This window comes from Tripterygium wilfordii, chromosome 22 (assembly GCF_013401445.1).
Source record: "Tripterygium wilfordii isolate XIE 37 chromosome 22, ASM1340144v1, whole genome shotgun sequence".
NCBI lineage: Eukaryota > Viridiplantae > Streptophyta > Magnoliopsida > Celastrales > Celastraceae > Tripterygium > Tripterygium wilfordii.
Window position 1 is genome coordinate 11,075,596 of NC_052253.1, and position 19,664 is coordinate 11,095,259.

The window sequence follows — 19,664 nt, forward strand, 5'->3', positions numbered from 1 at the left end:
CTATAATTGAACTAATTGTATTAAACTAATTTAGTTAAATTGTAGTTACATACTCTACTATTTCATGATCTTAAAAATGTGTTTTTATCTTGCTTATTCTCAATCATTTTTTAGTTATATAAAATAATGGATGTAATTCAATTTAAATTGTTCTGGTCTTGTACACTAAGTTATATTTATTGGATTGACTGTTAACAAATGAAATATAAATAGCCAAAAAAAATGGACTCTTCAGTGCCCCTTCTCATTCCAAATTCGAGCTATATCTTTACACGATATTGAGGGTTAAATAAATATCATAAATTAGAGATTTGTAATATTGCTCTTTCTTTTAATTATCGTGTTATGTTGTCTTTCACACATATTTACGTGACCTAACCCAATAGGACCGGGGTAGTGTCAATGCACTAGTGCACCGATTTATAGACCTATTCACAATAACAACCATCGGATCATTTGAAATAGATTTGAACGGTTGTAATTTTAGTTAATAAAATTTTTAATTTTTTTAACTTGGGATTGAAATCAAAGACAGGTTAATGAATTCTCTTTTTATTCTCTCCCCCTAGTCTCTCCAATTTTTTCGCCACCATTATCTCTCTTCCTCCTTGACGATAAATACTTTGATTCAACATGAGAAACCACAACAAACAATCAAGACGTACAAATCAGAGTAAGTTTTTGAAATCAGAAGAGAGACAACTCTCAAAACCCAAATCATGGAGATCTAAAAAATCAAGAGTTAAAGATCGAAATGTCTTTAGAATGCTCAATTATTGGACAATCTTCTTAACATTTTTCTCATTACTCTCCATATTGTGCTCATTATTTTATTGTTATCCTCGTACCACCCAAAAACAATGTCTTGTCCCAAGAATCACGAATTCGCGACAAAAGGGTTACTCCATTGTTTATATTGTGCACTCACGATAGAGGTCTAAGGTTCCTCCATTGCTCCATTTCAGCTATAGCTTGTGCAAGTTATAGGACACCCCAGGTAAAATATCCTCTTTCTTCCAAATTGATCTTCATTCGTGATTCTTCAGTAGATTTTGATTCGAACCCATATATAATAGTCATTTTTTTTTGGAATACCACAAAAAATTATGCTTGTGGTAGGAATCGAACGTATTCATTTGATTTCATATTCAAACCCTAGGTATAATAGTCGTATGGTAATTATCTTTATTTTAGAAATCAATTTTTATTTATTTTTACATTCATATGCAAATGTTATAACTAAAATACATAATATTCTTACAAATAATTTATCACATATTACATTGCATATAGCCATATATATTACCAGAAAAAGCTCAACTAAAGACTACCATAAAAAGTCAAAATTGCTTAGGTAGGGATATTTAAGTCATATCACTCAATAGTAAAAAAATATGGACGTAGTAGGTGGCCCTAGCAGCCCATTCCATACTGCCTGTGCTATAAAACAAAGCCTTGCCGCCTCTCAGTCTCTGCTTCATTTTGCTCTCTTCGTCTGCGGCTAGGGTTTTTAGTGCCTTTTCTTTGCGAAAGGTCAGCTGCTCTCGTTTGTTGTTACTTTAGTTGTTAATTTCATGATTATGTTATGCTGGGATATGATATGTTAATCTGTCAATTGAATTGTGTTCATTTTGTTCACCCGAAGATTTTTTGTCAGATCTATTTTTCATATCAGTTTTATTTGCATAGTCGTCTCGTTACGTTTTCTGCTGAATACTCGGTTCTTGCCTTACTTTCATTATGGTTCTAGCTCTGGATGATGTTCTTGCTTTTTTCTGCTTATATATTTTGATATGTTAAGATCTTATCGTGGTGTCTGAATTTTATCTCGATGGATGTTTTGATTTGTAATTTGATTTAGCATTTTCTTTCATCCTGAGAGCTTTGAAATATTCTTTTGGTTGGTTTCGATTTGTTGGACATCAGATTCCGAACTAGACTTTTTGAATGCTAGATCTTTAATCTGAAATATAAGGTTTCGATACGTTGGATTTTGACTATTTTATGCTACTTTTTGTTATTAGATCATAATAATTCTCACGACTGATGGTTTGACTGGATTTTTTTGTTCCCCTTTGTTTTTGATCCTTGTTTTCTTTATTTTTTGTGTTTTTATATTTAGTGTTCGCTCTGATGTGGTTCTTTTGTTTTGCTTCTACCTTCATTACTGAGATTTTCAGATAAGCTTTTTCAAAAATCCAGTTTTCTTTATAACTTTATATATACTTTGGATCATTGAACTCGTGATTTTGACTCTATAGTTTCAGCTACTCTGGAAGTTTTTGAGATTATATATCTTTAGTATAATGCTGATTCTCTCAAGTCTTATCCATCATATATCATTGCTGCTATTTTTAACAGGGTTCCCCTTGAACTTATGGGGTATGTCTTTTGTGAAGTACAACATATGGACTATTTCCCCTTTTTTATGTTTAGCCCGCTTAGCTCAGCGGTTAGAGCATCGCATTTGTAATGCGATAGTCATCGGTTCGATTCCGATAGCCGGCTTTTCTTCAATTATGTTGTCTTTTTCTCTTGTTGAGCTTGTGTACTGTTGGTGATGTGTCTTTAATAAATGCAATTTGTAGGGATTTTTCTTGTCAGAGAGCATGCAACTTGCTTTAATTAGAGTGAATGTCCTTTGCAACAGGTTCACATAGCAATATAGCATGAATGGCATTTTTTTCTTTTTTTTAAAAATAAATACACTTGTCGTAGGTTTGCAAGTTGTTGGGGAGTTGAAATATAATTGGTAAGTATTATTTCTTGAATGTAGTACATTAAGAAATTTTTTTGTCTCAATAAGAGAATTGAGCCTTTTCTGTTTGTCCAAAGATTAGCTAATTGTGTTCTGATATCATTTCTAAGTAATTGCATTGTAAAATTGGCAATTTACTTACAGTATTTTTAATTTTTAATTTAGTCCAGCTGTTTGAAATACTGGGTTTTGCAATTTTTTTTAATTGTCAGTGTACGCTCTGCAGAATTATGTTGTTTCCCATTTTTTTATTGCTCTGATCTGTCTTAACTCATTTGCCCCTGTAGTTTGTGTTAGAAATCAGCTATGGGTAGGAACACTGAATCAACATTATTGTCATTGTATTTGTCTAGCTGTTTCTAATTCTGAGTTTTGCAATTTTTTGAATTGTCAGTATATGCTCTCGGAATTATGTTGTTTCCCATGTTTTTATTTCTCTGATCTGTCTAACCCATTTGCCCCTACAGTTTTGTATTAGAAATCAGCCATGGGTAAGGAGAAGACTCACATCAACATTGTGGTCATTGGCCACGTCGACTCTGGAAAGTCGACCACCACTGGGCACTTGATTTATAAGCTTGGTGGAATTGACAAGCGTGTTATCGAGAGGTTTGAGAAGGAAGCAGCTGAGATGAACAAGAGATCATTTAAATATGCCTGGGTGTTGGACAAACTCAAGGCTGAGCGTGAACGTGGTATTACCATTGATATTGCACTCTGGAAGTTTGAGACCACGAAGTACTACTGCACTGTCATTGATGCTCCTGGACATCGTGACTTCATTAAGAATATGATCACTGGTACCTCACAGGCTGACTGTGCTGTCCTCATTATTGACTCCACCACTGGTGGTTTTGAAGCTGGTATTTCCAAGGATGGCCAGACCCGTGAGCATGCACTGCTTGCTTTTACCCTTGGTGTGAAACAAATGATTTGTTGTTGCAACAAGGTAAAATCCTCTGTTCTACGTGAATCACTTCTTGTAAACTTTCATTCTCTTCAGTTCTCTGTTTCATTATATGCTTTTTGCTAATTATTTCTATATCTATATTTTAGATGGACGCCACTACCCCCAAATACTCTAAGGCTAGGTATGATGAAATTGTGAAGGAAGTTTCTTCCTACTTGAAGAAGGTTGGTTACAACCCTGACAAGATCCCATTTGTTCCCATCTCTGGTTTTGAGGGTGACAACATGATCGAGAGATCTACCAACCTTGACTGGTACAAGGGCCCAACCCTCCTTGAGGCTCTTGACATGATCAATGAACCCAAGAGGCCCTCAGACAAGCCCCTCCGTCTCCCTCTTCAGGATGTTTACAAGATTGGCGGTATTGGAACTGTCCCAGTCGGACGTGTTGAAACTGGTGTTGTGAAGCCTGGTATGGTTGTGACCTTTGGTCCTACTGGACTCACAACTGAAGTTAAGTCTGTTGAGATGCACCACGAGGCTCTGCTGGAGGCCCTGCCAGGTGACAATGTTGGTTTCAATGTCAAGAACGTTGCTGTGAAGGATCTGAAGCGTGGTTTTGTTGCCTCTGACTCCAAAAATGATCCTGCTAAGGGGGCTGCCAGCTTCACCTCTCAGGTCATCATCATGAACCACCCTGGGCAGATTGGAAATGGCTATGCCCCGGTCCTTGATTGCCACACATCCCACATTGCTGTTAAGTTTGCTGAGATCTTGACTAAGATTGACAGGCGATCTGGTAAGGAGCTTGAGAAGGAGCCAAAGTTTTTGAAGAATGGTGATGCAGGAATGGTGAAGATGATTCCAACCAAGCCTATGGTGGTGGAGACTTTCTCTGAGTACCCTCCTCTTGGTCGTTTTGCTGTGAGGGACATGCGCCAGACTGTGGCTGTGGGTGTCATCAAGAGTGTTGATAAGAAGGATGCATCTGGTGCCAAGGTCACCAAGTCTGCTGCCAAGAAGAAGTGATCCATGGGAGTTCACAGTTGATCCCATTTTGCTGAAGTCTACTTTCATAGGAATAATTGTCTTTCATACAGATTTTATGTCGGTACTGTCAACCAGTTTTGTTTCGTTTAATATGTCATGGTTGTGTTGTCATTGTTGGGTTGCCAGTCTGAGAACCAGGTACTTGACAGGCGGTGGCACAGCTTATAGCATGGAGTCCTCTTGTTTTAGAGATTTTAGTGTCAATTTCTTGTTAAGATTACTATATGTCTGAGGTGCGGTTTTTCCCGAACGGCTCAGAAATTTTGTTCTTGTGGTCATGCAAATTTGGGGATTACATTCTTGTCCACTTGTAATGGACTCATTGTTTTTGTGCTTTAGCTAAATCTCTATGATCTTGAGCTATTTTTGAGCAGTTTATGACGTTACTAATCTGTATTTAGTTTCAAGGGTTAGACTTATTAGGAAATATCAATTGACGTGGAAGGAAGTTGCCTCAAGACTTCAATTTCACTTGCTCTGTGAAATGTTCTATGTGTTGACTTGTGACTTTGTTGGCTTCCGGAGGACCAACTTGGTTTTGCTGTGGCTTCTGAAGTGGATTCTAACCATTTACAGCAACAACAAAATGATATAGGCAACGTCTCGTCTGCCTTTTAAGACTCGGTGTTCGTAGTTAGGACACGGTACATGGCCCAGACAATTACAAGTCCAGAAGAGAAAACAAGAAACAGTTACAGACCCTTTCAGGTTAGACAGTCTGTTTATATCAGCCCTAATATGGAGAAGAGACAGAAAAAAACCAGTACTTTTTTGACATTGGAGTTCAGAGTTAAGGAGGTTCTACACCAAGTTATGGAAATCTAAACCTACACACATCAGGAATATTGTCTCGGCCATGGATTCGCAAGGATTTGTTTTTTATGGGTTGTTACCAATGGTTCTTAGACTCAAAAAATGAGGCAGAATATTGTCTCGGCTATGGATTCGCAAGGATTTGTTTTTTATGGATTGTTACCAATGGTTCTTAGACTCAAAAAATGAGGCACTTGTGTCGGAGACATTAGGATTTATTTATAGTTTATCGTTTTGGTTTTGTCAATATGATGTGAGGTACACGTTTGGCACCAACACATTCTCGGAAAATGATTCCTATTCGCCCCCTTAAATTGACTGGAGTGGCTGTTGCAAATTGCAATTGGTGCCAATGGTGTCCAACATATGGAGAGGCGAAATGTGATGTTTTGCTGGTGATTCTCGTATAAAATCTCGTGGTGTTTGTAGAGATTGGCAAATATACCCTGCTTAATGATATCAAGAAAACTTTGAGATATCTAAATCTGTGCTCTATTGAGAGAATTGATAGGCTGAACAATGTTTGTCTGGATTCGTTCAGTTGCTAAGTGGGCTGCAACCTCCCTTTAGGTTGGAAGCATTCCCTCAATCCTTATCCCGCTGTCAAGATTATATAGCACGTCGGATTGATATAATCCAATCAAGTGATACATAAGTACAATCCTAATCTCTCTCACACAAATATTGTGTTTTTTAGACTTAAGAACCAATGACGACGGTTAAAAAAACAATCGTTTTTTGGGGTTGCCATTGTTGTTGGTTTGCCCTTGCTTTCTTTAGCTATTGATGATTAAAAAAAAAGTAAACAAACACGTCGAATTGATATAATCCAATCAAGTGATACATAAGTACAATCCTAATATCTCTCACACAAATATTGTGTTTTTTAGACTTAAGAACCATTGATGACGGTTAAAAGAATAAAGTCTTTTTTGGGTTTGCCATTGTTGTTGGTTTGCCTTTGTTTTCTTTAGCTACCCATTCGACCCACAGAAATTTTTTTTCACAAAATTAAAAGAAAACCCATAAAAAGGTTGGCAGTATGCTTAAACATGACAAGTCAAAGCAAGCTATGGATCTTTCTTTGCGGTACAATTCCAGATACCAGAGTAGAACAGATCTTGCAATTCAGTAGCTAGATCTCCATCAATTTCACCTTCTATGATCCCTCTAACAACTCTTTCAAAGGCTCCTTCAGCTTCACTTTCACCTAAGCCCTCTCTTGCCAGTGATCTTTGCCTCTTCATCGACTCCCTTCTGCGATCATGATCTGCTATTCTGCACAAAAATGGATAACACAGTAAACTAACAGGGCATGAGAAAATAGAACACATTTTCTTTTTCGCGAGAGAAAAAGAAAAGTAGTAAAAAAGGTACTGTTTGGAAAGGCTACTGAGATGGGGATTGATCCCATAAACGGAGAGAGGAAGGCCATATGTGGCACTGAGATACAACGTGGACTGCATTTCGCTTGGTGAGTCGCTGATTCAGGCAGAGAGATGGAATAAATGAAAAGGTTGGTTTGTTTTGGGGTTTTCTTCTTCTTTTTTAATAAAAGGAATTAAAAGTTTTGTAATTAATTTTTTGGCATAAATTTAACTCATTATTGTTCGTATTTTAATTGGTTCTGAAAATTTTCCAAATAATCTTAAATATTGTCCTACATTTTAACCCCATCTATGTGACAGCTGAGCTGGAAAGTAACATGATTAAAACATTTTTTTTTGGCTTACATATTTCTCTCTTTCCTCTATTCTTCTGCAATACGATCTCTTTTTGAAGAAGAGACCTCTGCAACAGGCATGCATTTTTTCTCCTTTTGTGTTGGGCCCAAAGCCTTATGAAATGTCCATTTACATTATCCGGTCCGTGGTGGTGGACAGGACTAAGGCCCATACTTTACGGCCCATATCTTTGGGGTCATTATCACGTAGTTCTGCTATGCCCGTGTTAATTATTATCAATTTTAGCCCCCAAGCACATCACTCAGCGACAAATCAGGTGGGGGCATAAAGTCAAAAAAATAAGTTGTTCATAGAATTTATGTGATTTATTTGAATATCTCATTTTGTCTTTTATAATTGAGTCGCATATCCTGTGGTTTACATTCTACTGAAATTCTGAGGGCACGGACTGGTAGACGGGTCCTTCTACCCGCCCAACCGAATTATTATCAATTTTAGACCGTTTTGAAGATCGAACGGTTTGTTTTGATCACGAAAAGATTGTTTTGAATAATCCTATACCCTTACGTGTCAGATCGAGCCGCTTAAAACAATTTAAGGAAAAAAGTGTAATTATATTCCAGAACTTTCCGCGTAAAGACCGGATGGGCGTGCATCACAATGGAAGTGCAAATGTACCGGAACCAAACCCGGACGTGTTATGGGTTAATAAACCGGATTTGATAATAGGCGATGGGCCCGCGACTTGTAATTGGAGGATAGCCTCTTATGGTGGCTCTCGGTCAGAAAAGGGGCGAAAGAATCACAAAAGGGGAGAAGTCGGCGTTACACTTTGAACTCTTCGATTTCTCTCTATTACTGCCAATCTCTTCGTAAGCACCAATTGTTTAGGGTTTTATTATTGATGCATTTTTAGGGTTTGATTTTGGCTGTTGCTTGTAGTGATTACGCGATTTTGGGTTGGAATTTGATTTTCACATGATTTCACCTGATTAGGTCGATCGCTATTTGGAGCTGCTTTCCTGTGTTCGATGATTCAAGTTCAGATTGGTTGCTGATTTTTGGGCTATTTTTCGAGTTTGAGTGATGGACTTGGTGGCAGGTTGCAAGGTATTATTTTGATGTTATTCTCGTAAATGTGTCTACCCAGTAAAGGAAGCTGTGGGCACGGGTTTTTTTTTTTTCCCCTCCCTTTCTTCTTCCAATGAAATAGTGGTTGTATCCTTTTGCCTCTCAAGTTTTGAAGTTTTCAAGAGTCATATTGTCATAACCTCTAGGAATTATGTACTTTAGGTTGGCATAGTTTATTTTTCTTTTGCTCTTTGCAAGGAGTTTAAAGGTGAGCTTTTGGGCTAGTGTTAGAGTTGTAGATGTGCAACTTATAGGTTACAAGTTCAATTCCTCCTGAAAAAACGACGTATATCATGTCCGTCCCCCGCCCTGCCCATTGCAGGAGTCTTGTGCACAAGGGGGTTCACCTTTTTATTTTTATTTTTTTTATTTGCAAGGAGTTTACGGAAGCTTGCACTTTCTTTTGTAGGACAAATTGACACATTTCCGAATAAAAGAGCTTAAGAATGTACTCACTCAGTTAGGTCTCTCAAAACAGGGGAAGAAGCAGGTAAGAGGCTGGATGTATATTGCTAAAACTTCATTAGATTGTTATAATCTTTCATGTCACATTCTTGAGCTATGACTTCCTTGTCTTTGGAGTCTTCCATCTGGAAGTTCATTATGTTAGAATTTCATCAGAGCTGTGATGCAGTAACTAGTTTTTATTTGGAGTTTGTGGTTACATTCTTTCTAGTGTATTTTTTAATTTTTATTCTGTTATATTGCTGAAGATATTGATTTATTTTAGGCTGTTCTAGTTCAAGGTGTGGAAGATGGGATGGTGTGGGCATGGGTGTTAGGTTCAGCTGGGATATCTCAGTGAAAGTGTATACTTATTTTTTTTTCTTTCTTATCTTTTTTAGGACCTTATTGACCGCATACTAGCAACTCTTTCTGATGAACAAGGTAATAGCCTTATTTCTTTTCAGTATGGATGGTATTTTTGTCTTTCCTGGGATGGCCATTGAATGTGATCCAGTGTATATCATATCATGAATTTTTTTATTACTTATTTATTTCTTGGGGTATTTGCAGTGGCAATATTTCACTTTTTTTAAAAAAACTTTTGTAACATATTGAAGGAAAAAGAAAAATAAGAATAACAAACAAGAAACAATAAAACTTGTCAGAGGAGTGGGGGGCATCTATGACTGCAAGTGCCCTCCCAGCAGAGAGTAATTTTTTTTTTTTTTTTTCGTTTTTCATATTCAAAAGATAGAAACAGGCAATCCTCCTTATTATGCTGTTGCGAAATAGCAAAATATGTGAAATTTTGAAGTCCGATTCGATTGGGAGAGTCGGCCATGTAGTGGCTGAGAATTGGCGAAGCATTATGTTCAAGTCATTCTAAGTTTTTGGTGTAATTGAAAGTTAGCTACTAGTTATTTTTACTTTCTTTTTGGGCCGAGAAAGGAAAACGTTATTCGACTGTTTTCTTGATAATTGGAGTTGCCCCACTCATCTGACAAGTTTTATTGCTTCTTGTTTGTTTTTTGGTATTTTTCTTTTTTCTTTAGATAGAAACAGGCAATCCTCCTTATTATGCTGTTGCGAAATAGCAAAATATGTGTAATTTTGTATTCTGATTCGATTGGGAGAGTCGGCCGTGTAGTTGCTGAGAATTGGAGAAGCATTATGTTCAAGTCATTCTAAGTTTTTCGTGTAATTGAACTTTCTTTTTGGGCAGGGAAAGGAAAATGTTATTCGACTGTTTTATTGATAGTCGAGTGAGACATATGTTCAACTTTTTCATTTTGATTGGACTTCTTACTCGTTGAATATTAAATCGGTGCTTCCAAAATGAATTTCATTTGGATTAGCCATTTCTCTCTTCTTTTATGCTGTAAGTTAGTTCAAATTGCTTTAATCTCCTTCTTCCAATCTGCTTGTTTTGTGTTCTGGTTGGGGAGGGTGATGATCATATGTCTATATTTGCATAAGTTACCTTCTAACATTGTTCAAGTATTATTTCTAATTTGTTTGTGGAAAAGTATCTGAATGTTTTGCCATATTATTTGTAGTTTCCAGGATGTGGCCAAAAAAGGGCACTGCTGGGAAGGAAGCAGTGGCGAAGCTAGTTGATGACATATACAGGTTTGTCTTAGTGACAACTTGACAGATGTGAAGCGACTTCAAGTGTTTGGGTTTAACCTGTGTGCATAGGATTTCCCTCCTTTCAAGACACACACACACAAAAAAAAAAATACACACACGCTAACACTTGAATTATGGTTGGCATAATGTTGTTGTACTGCCTTTCATGTGTGTGAGTTTCAAGCTCTTCCTCTTTGAATTTGATATCCTATTATGTTTTTGTACCCAGAAAAATGCAGGTATCTGGGGCCACTGATTTAGCATCAAAGAGTCAGGGTGCTTCTGATAGCAGCAATGTGAAAGTAAAAGGGGAAGTGGATGATCCCTATCAGTCAGATACAAAAGTTCGCTGTCCTTGTGGAAGTTCATTGGAAACAGAGTCAATGATTAAGGTTATATTACTTATAAAAAAAGGTTATATTTTGTGTACATCTGTTCATTCTCTTTTGGTTGCTGCATCTATATTAAGGTTTATTGTCTGCTTCCTTTAGAAAATAAGTTATATTTAGCTGATTATGAGATTATGAAATAATTGATTCATGTGGACGCTGTTGTGTGCAGATGCTTGTTGTTGCTCTATGTTTCTTAGCTTAGAGAAATTTTCTATGTATATTAGGAAATTTTTTTTTCCATTAGCAAGAGTGCTGTCATTGCTTCTCCATATGAACATTATAAATCACGAATTTGGTGATATTAAGTGTCTTTTCTTTTACAATCAGTTTTCACACCTAAATACTCATTAGTTCCAAACTTCTTCTCAATTGGCTCTAGTTTTGGTATTTGCTAAACCAAAGCAACACAAAGTGGGTAGCTAATTTGATCTTTTTTGTCAAAGTTCTGTGTTCATATTTTATATTGATTTTTTTCTTCTTTGTACTTATGTGGTGACAAAAATTTGTATTGGTATCACGAGATTGTCTTAAGATTGGTGTATTTTGACAAAAAAAGAAGAAGTTTGTGTCTCTTGCATGTTCTGATGTTAGCTTTGTACTTCTAAGTGCTGTGGTACTTATGTTCAGATTTCTATATCTGGGTTAGTAATCTATGGAGCTGTAGGACTCTAAGTTGCTGCAGAAAATACTCTTGGTGAGTTGCATTATTTTCTTGTAAAATGTGTAGTAAAAGAGAATTATGAAGTATCATCTCGGGCTTTGAGTGTCCTGGATGCTTTTAGTCGACAATTGATATATATCGTATGTCTTGGCAGAGCATGTAGTATTTGCTACTCCTGGACATTCATGTATGCTTTTGTTATTCTACCTTTTTTTTTGTGCCATATAAATATTATTGAAAACCCTTAATAGTGCACGCTTGGATGTAGTGACGTCCTGCAATGCATTACTTAATTCCTTCTACTCTTTCTTTCGTACTTGGCAGTGTGAGGATCCAAGATGTCATGTGTGGCAACACATTGGTTGTGTCATAATTCCTGAGAAACCTATGGAGGGTGGTGCGCAAATCCCTGACTTATTTTATTGCGAGATCTGTCGACTCAGTCGAGCTGACCCGTATGTATTACTAGTGTTTTGTTTTGCCTTTTGAACTGCTTCTTGATTGGCTGATGATTTCCCAAATTTTCCTTTGTTGGTTGGGTCAGGAAGGTTTTTATGCTTCCTCGCATATAATGGTGTTCTATACCTTTCATCTACACCTCCAGAAGTTTAGATAGAGCTACTGAGCCTCTTAATTAGTTTTGTGTTCCTACTTATGATTAGTATAGTTGGGTTTTTTTAGAATTTAATCATTTATTTTCGTATTTTTTTTTGCTTTAAACAAGTTGTTTTTACTGATCTTAATTTACTGTTAGCTTTCTGGGGACAGTATCTTGTAATGCAATATTTTTGCCTACGCTCTGTTTGCAAGTTATGGAATTTTTTGTCTTCAATAGAGTTGTGGCTCTGCCACATTCGAACATGTGGCTAGTGGGAGTTGTAGGGGTGCAATCTAGAGGTGAAAAGTTCAATTCTTGGAAACTGCATCTCCACATATTATGTGGGGTAAGGTCTGCGTATATATTGCTTGTCCTCGACCCCGCCCACTGAGGGAGCTTCGCGTATAGGTGTATTTTACCTTTACCTAATATGTTCGAATGTCTCCTCTTAACAGTTTTTGGGTTACAGTTGCAAATCCATTATATCCTGTGAAGTTGACTACTACAAATACTCCGACTGACGGGTAAGTGCTTCTGTGGACCATGAGAACTTTTTGCCTCTAATCTGTGGAAGATGACTGTGTTTACCGTAGTTGTCAAGGATGATGTGGATTGTTGTAGAATCTAGAGCTCATTTTGCATTTTTGGCTAGAAAAAACATAATCAGTTAATTGGGCTGTTGATTGAATGTTGGCTGATGAAATAGATATTATGAGCCCTGTTCCTGGGGCAGGTTTATATTTGTATTGTCCTGATTCTAAGTCTTGTCCAATATGTGAATATTCATCTTCAAAGAATGCATCCAAAGTACAAACAACCCAAACTAGAGAGATTATATGGTTTAATCACATCAATTATATCTTGAATCTCGTTCTATTTGATGATCCTTCAATAAAACACGAAGTGTGTTGAACCAATCGAATAAGAGGAAAAGGCTCTATTACCTCTCTCTCCTCATGCATTTAATATTGATTTACTAAGTCACTGCAGACTACAAATTGCCTTTTCCTTTCTTTTATTTTTCAAATAATTCGTAAGCTATTGTTTTCTTCTTTAAGCTATTATCTTAATGTCAAGGTTCTTTGGTTGTCGTGCACACCTTCTTTTTCATGTGCCCAAAGTTATTTTGTTTATTTTAAATATTTCATCTTCAATATTTCAGTACAAATCCAGTGCAGTCTGTGGAGAAAACATTTCATTTAACAAGGGCAGACAAGGATTTATTGTCGAAACAAGAATATGATGTTCAGGTTTGGTTGTTTTTGAAGTGATGTATGAGAAATGTGTTTCTTCTTCGGAACGCCTTCAATAAAATGGACTGATGGTTTTTCATCTTTGTAGGCTTGGTGTATGCTCTTAAATGATAAAGTTTCATTCAGAATGCAGTGGCCACAATATGCAGATCTTCAGATCAACGGTATTGTTATCACTGATGATTTAACTTCCATATTAGCAGCCCAAAATATTGGGCTTCTGATTCTTTTAAGTTTGAGAGTTATGTTTTTGGGTTGTATATCTTCTATGATATCGCTAAATGTAGATGAGAAAAACAGTAAGCGGTGTATGAGCTATGATTTTTACTTATTTGTGTCTACAGGTGTCCCTGTTCGTGCTATTAATAGACCGGGCTCGCAACTACTAGGTGCTAATGGTCGTGATGATGCTCCTATTGTGAGTCTTCTTTCCTTCTGAATTGCAAGTTCTCTTTTCAAATTTCTGTTGGGGAGTTTTTGCATCCTATGGGTCCATTTATGATATCTTGTTCTCGGCTACTTGCGGGTTGGTGGGATCCCAATTCCCATGTGATTTATGGCATGGTTAGAGGATTACTTTATTTTATATTACTATTTTAAACATTTTGACACAAGGTTCTCATATTTTGAGTTCATTTTCCTTCTTTTTTCAGATAACACCATGTACAAAAGATGGTATCAACAAGATTTCTCTAACTGGATGTGATACACGCATATTCTGTTTAGGTGTCAGAATTGTAAAACGGCGAACTGTTCAACAGGTAATTCAATGATGACATCAATGGAATATCTTTTATTTCTTTTATCATGTATATAGTTATATGGAGAATTTTGAACTGCTCAAAAGTTCACTTTTAAATTTGCTGGTGGATCTTTTTCACTTATTAAAGGGCAGGGGCAATTCTGTAGTGGATGATATCGTAATATTTCTTTTGAATTAGCGGCCGGGGGGGGGGGGGGTTGCAACCACTCCCGTCTCTGCCAGGTTGATTTTCAGTTGTCTATTAGCTCTCCTTTTTGGTTAGACATTTTTTTTAGGTTACGATAATTCAAATCAGATGTTAGCCGTGTGAATTACATAATGTACTTTGCTCTATGGTGTAATTTGGCATGTGGTCTTTGACTTTTGTGTTAATTGTCTGGATTTAGTTTTTATGATAACGTGTCTTGCCTATGTGTATATTTGGATGCATTTATTTTATGGGGCAGAGCTTAATACCTGTTATAGAATTCATTGCTTTCCAAACTTTGATGATAAGGTGGGAGATGCCATCCCTGTAATGTTAGGAGCTTGTAATTTTGTTTGTCAACTAAATATGTTTGTTAGAAATCTCGTCGGATGGTTGGACACTAGATATATGTGCATCATTTAGGCATCAAACTAATCGATTATATTTCAACCAGACCGCTTTTACATTTTTTGTTTGAAATAATTGAAGTTGGTATCAGTTGATCTTTAATAAATTTGAATTTCTTTAAACAATGTGGAAATTTCTACTGCATCTCTACTCACATTTGTGCCGTTCCTGGGAAAGCCCTCTTCTTCGTAGTGTTCTTCAGGTATCCTCGCTGTTTTGATTTAGTACTTTGCTTTATTGTGTAGATCCTCAACTCGATTCCTAAGGAGTCTGATGGGGAGCATTTTCAAGATGCTCTTGCACGTGTCGTTCGTTGTGTTGGTGGTGGAACTGCTGCAGGAGATGATGCTGATAGTGACAGTGATATTGAAGTTGTTGCAGATTCTTTTGCTGTGAATCTGCGTTGTCCTGTAAGTTTTATTACTCAAATTTAATTTGGAAGTGTAGCCTTTTATTTATCTCGTTTGCTGTAAATTCTAATGAATCATGTGGAGGAAATGTCATGCATTTTCCTTAATGGAGTAGCTGTTTAAGTTATTGTCTTGGATCTGTATATTAGTTTAAAACTTAAAAGCTTTTGGAGCTTATCCCATTTTTCAACACACAGTTCAATGATGCATGATTTGCACGCTGCATTAAGAGCTGCAAATATGGTGATTAAAGGTTTCATTTTTTTAAGAAAGGATATAAATGTTGCTGGTTGTATTATTAGGGATTGGAACTACATTGTAGTATGTGTATATATACTACATTGCTGTATGTGTATATATCACATATTGATTTTTTTTTTGTTTGTGCATGCTGGTTCATGTCTTGTTATTTTCGGGAGTCAAATGCAAGAGTATTGATGCTTGGTATCTAAATTTGGTTGAATTGACTTTTCCCCCCCTCCCCTGCCCCTTCATAACACTAGACAGAACATCTAATATTAGCTGAAGTTTCTTTTTTTTAAAAAAAGGTAAAGGTGTCTGCTTTTCAGTTGGGGTTGTACATAATTCCTGTGATTACGGGGAACAAAAGAGTTTGGTTTTGGCCGATTAGTAGTTATTCCTTTATAATGAAAGATATGCTTATGAAGTTTATTTTTGTTGGGACGTGTGATTTTGTGTGGATGTGCTCTTTTCCAGTGTAGGGGGGTCTTGTGATTTTGTTTGAGCAGATCTCTATACCAAATTCCCTTTTGTTTTAATGCAATAACAACTGTTTCTTTGTGGGATAAGATACGAAATAATATTATTAGATCTAAGACATGAGAGCCAACAATTGTAAATAAGATGCCAAAAAGAAAAAGAAAAAAAACCGGTTTAGGATGGTATGAGCATGTACGATATAGAGATAGTGGTATGGCAGCAAGAAGCCTTGGGAAAATTCAAGCAGGGGATTGTAAGAAGGGGAGGGAGACCATAAAAGGCATGGATAGAAGTATTAAGGATATGGGCTCTATAAGACTAGTGAGGAAAATATGTGGATTCAAATTGATTTCTTTTATGGATTCATGTAGCCGATGCCAAATTGCCAATGATTATGATGATGAACAAGTTTTTGATTGTAGGTTGATTCTGCTAGATAAGGAGACTTTTTAATCTGATTCTTGTAATTCATATGTTTGAAAGAATTTTGAGTTGCAGTGTTTTCCTGAGTGCAGTCGGTACGGTACTTTCTATGTCTTGTATTTTTTCAATGCTTTGGTGTTAAGAGTCGCTATGACTATTTAAGTATCTAATTTCCGTCTGCTTCCTGGTGCAGATGAGTGGATCCAGAATGAAGGTTGCAGGGAGGTTTAAACCTTGTGTTCATATGGGCTGTTTTGATCTTGAAGTTTTTGTGGAGCTTAACCAGCGGTCGAGAAAGGCAAGCTACTGAAGGTTTTTCAATTATGCTCTATAATTTTATTTGTGTCTTCTAACAAAAGCATTGCTCTGACTACAGTGGCAGTGCCCCATTTGTCTAAAGAATTATTCGTTGGAATATATTATCATCGATCCATATTTCAATCGAATCACATCTAAGGTAGATCTTCTTGTATGGCCTATTGATTTTCTGGACTTCTTTGTACATTGCTTTATCTCATTCATTTTATCATGGTTTATTTTGGTGGTACAGATGAGGCATTGTGGTGAAGATGTGGCAGAGATTGAGGTGAAGCCTGATGGGTCTTGGCGTGCAAAGACGAGAAATGAAAGTGAACGTAGGGAGCTCCGGGAGCTTGCACAATGGCACACTCCTGACGGTGCACTCTGTGTCCCTACTGATGAACTTAAAACGAAAGTGGAAATGTCAAAGCCAATCAAACAAGAAGGCATTTCAGAAGGTCATACTGGTTTGAAACTTGGAATCAGGAGGAATCGCAATGGTATTTGGGAAGTGAGCAAACCTGAGGATATGAATGCATCGTCTTCTGGTTTTTTGAACCACGAGCAGAAAGTTATCCCAATGAGTAGCAGTGCCACTGGAAGTGGTCGGGATGGTGAAGATCCAAGTGTTAATCAGGATGGCGGAGAGAATATTGATTTTCTGAGCAATGGGATTGAGCTTGATTCCTTACCTCTGAATTTAGATTCAGCCTATGGATTTACTGATAGAAACCCTTCCGTGGCTGCAGTAGATGCAGAAGTTATCGTTCTTAGTGATTCTGATGATGAAAATGACATTGTCTATAATAATAATCAAACTGATGCTGGTGGGACAAATTTTTCGGTGCCTCCTTCAGGGATTGCCGATCCCTATTCAGAAGATCCTAGTCTTGGAGCTGGTGCAAATTCTTGTATGGGTCTTTACAGTGCAAATGATGATGAATTTGGGATGCCACTCTGGCCTTTACCTCCGGGAACCCAATCAGGCCCCGGGTTTCAGTTATTTAGTTCAGAAGCAGATGGCTTGGTTGATTTGCAGCATGGTTCGATCGGTTGTCCTCCGTCAATGAATGGCTACAGTTTGGCACCAGAGACCACCTTGGGTTCTGCTCCTTTAGTCCCCGATTCTTCTGTTGGTCAGACTGATACAGACATAAATGATGGATTGGTTGATAATCCCTTGGCATTTGGGGGTGACGATCCATCTCTTCAAATTTTTCTCCCAACCAGGCCTTCAAATGCTTCGCTACAGACTGGCTTCAGAGGTCAACCTGATGTGTCAAATGGTATACGCACGGATGATTGGATCTCGCTTAGACTTGGGGGTGGGACCTCTGGCGGTCATGGTGAGTTACCAATTGCGAATGGAGTGAATTCAAGACAGCAAATGCCGATCAGAGAAGGTGCCATGGATTCTTTGGCTGAAACTGGTTCGTTCCTGTTCTCTTCCGAGCTTTATTACTTGCTCCTAGCTGTGAAATGACTTTGACGTGCAAAGGTTTTTTCAGAGTAAAATATTTTTGACATGATGTTATCGAGTGTTATGTAGTTGGCTTTCAATCCGTTTATTTTTATGAGGATGTTGAATGGGCTTCTGGTTTTAGATTCATGGCGATTATTTCTTACCACCTATTTATTTACCTGTGTGAGCCCCAGGTGTAAGTTGTCCACAACTGATTCATACTATGCTGGATTAGTTGGTGTTATCAGTTTCATAGTTTTTTCACTGATTATTTCCCTTTTTGCAGCTTCACTGCTCCTTGGCATGAATGATGGTAGAAATGAGAAAGCAAGTCAGCACGGTTCAGATAGCCCTTTCTCATTTCCTCGCCAAAAACGTTCAGTAAGGCAAAGGCTATATCTTTCCATTGACTCGGATTCAGAGTAGAGGAAATATAACCTAGTTTGGTTGAGAACTGTTGTTGCTCTCTTTTGAAGTTCTTTGGACAGAAGACTTCCACTGGAGATGTCCCCACGTTTTTTAAATGGCAGTGAAAGGAAATTGACTAAGATTCGGGTCCTTGTGAGTTTTGAAGTCTCCCAATTAAGCACAAGGCATAAACAGCAGAACCACTGAACTACTTTTTCTTTTAATTGGTGAGCGGTAGGCTCGTGTATCCTTTTCCACTATGTAGTACCCTATCTAAGTGGTGTTTCTGACACCATTGTTTTATCAGGTCCACAAAGGCACCTTCCCCTCAAAGAGCTGCAAGTCCGGTGCTGGTAAATTGTACAGTAGTTATTTAAATATGAGAATCACTCCATTAGAATTTAAACCGATGGGTTGGATTCTTTGGATGTAGTATGGTCCAATTGAGTAGCACTGGTACCTGGTTTTAGAGAGTGAAATAGCATGTAAGGTGAGATCCAATTGAGTAGAACCGCACAAGGCTCCACCAGTGTGTGGGGAATGGAGACCACATGTTCGCATGTATTAGATACAGAGAATATATAGAGATTGATAGATAATATTTTGAAGATACAAGCTGAGGCAGACTTGTTTGACCATACGACTTTTTTGTGGCTGCTTGTTTAATTTGCCACATTGTGGAAGTCCTTTGGTAGAGAGTAGGAGTCTGTCTAGCTGTCACTAAAATATGTTAAAAACAGTATCCCTTTGGAAACCGGTTGGCTACTGACTACTGTGAATCAGATTGGTGCAATTTGGAACACAACAGTATATATTATTTTTCTTCAACAGGCCTCTTCCCTTCCCTGTGCTTCTTTTTCTTACTGAATGGCATTGCAGTTTGCAGTTATTTCAACTTGTCTCGTTTTGGCTCAAGGTTGTCTCTGCTTCACCTATCTTGGATGGCGTGAAATTTCTGGTACTGAGTTGTGTGTTACTTGGGGTATGATTCTTATATTTGTTGCTCCTTGCAGGGAGAAGCTGTTTTATTCTCCTCCATTAGTATTAGCTTCAGAAGTTTTCTTTTATCTCGTAGTTTTCTTCTGTAATTCCCTGTCAAACTGTGACTTGTCTTTGGATATTCAGACTTGAAACATTGTTGTAGTTAGTATTATAATTCTTTATTATAGTTACAGCATTCTCAGCACAAGATTACATTTTCTCAATGCATGGGATAAGTCATTGGGCACTCATAGATTATAAAAACGGACTTCCTCT

At 37.4% G+C, this 19,664-nt stretch overlaps 2 protein-coding genes and 1 non-coding gene across 7 annotated transcripts; all 3 read left to right on the forward strand.

Annotated features, from left to right (window-relative positions):
* The first annotated feature begins 1,395 nt into the window (after positions 1–1,395).
* LOC119991131 (elongation factor 1-alpha-like) lies at positions 1,396–5,080 on the forward strand. Its single transcript, XM_038837361.1, has 3 exons — positions 1,396–1,533; positions 3,226–3,707; positions 3,815–5,080. Exons 2-3 carry the CDS (start codon positions 3,246–3,248, stop codon positions 4,694–4,696), a joined length of 1,344 nt encoding a protein of 447 aa, XP_038693289.1. The 5' UTR covers positions 1,396–1,533; positions 3,226–3,245; the 3' UTR covers positions 4,697–5,080.
* On the forward strand, positions 2,436–2,508 carry TRNAT-UGU. Its single transcript has one exon. It is a non-coding gene; the product is annotated as a tRNA-Thr (tRNA).
* Positions 5,081–7,941: 2,861 nt separating the features above from the next.
* Positions 7,942–19,599, forward strand: LOC119992223 (E3 SUMO-protein ligase SIZ1-like). Of its 5 annotated transcripts, XR_005466329.1 has the most exons (18): positions 7,942–8,087; positions 8,212–8,325; positions 8,756–8,836; positions 9,192–9,234; positions 10,350–10,422; positions 10,652–10,814; positions 11,800–11,930; positions 12,529–12,597; positions 13,236–13,323; positions 13,415–13,490; positions 13,671–13,744; positions 13,980–14,087; positions 14,930–15,094; positions 16,431–16,535; positions 16,614–16,694; positions 16,788–17,967; positions 18,286–18,634; positions 18,715–19,599. XR_005466329.1 is itself a non-coding variant. In XM_038838901.1 (17 exons), exons 2-17 carry the CDS (start codon positions 8,302–8,304, stop codon positions 18,423–18,425), a joined length of 2,601 nt encoding a protein of 866 aa, XP_038694829.1. In that variant the 5' UTR covers positions 7,942–8,087; positions 8,212–8,301; the 3' UTR covers positions 18,426–19,599. The 5 variants fall into 5 exon arrangements, 4 of the variants coding, with proteins under 4 accessions (XP_038694829.1, XP_038694830.1, XP_038694833.1 ...); XM_038838901.1 differs by having other exon boundaries at positions 18,286–19,599; XM_038838902.1 differs by lacking the exons at positions 7,942–8,087; positions 8,212–8,325 and having other exon boundaries at positions 10,357–10,422; positions 18,286–19,599.
* Positions 19,600–19,664: the final 65 nt, after the last annotated feature.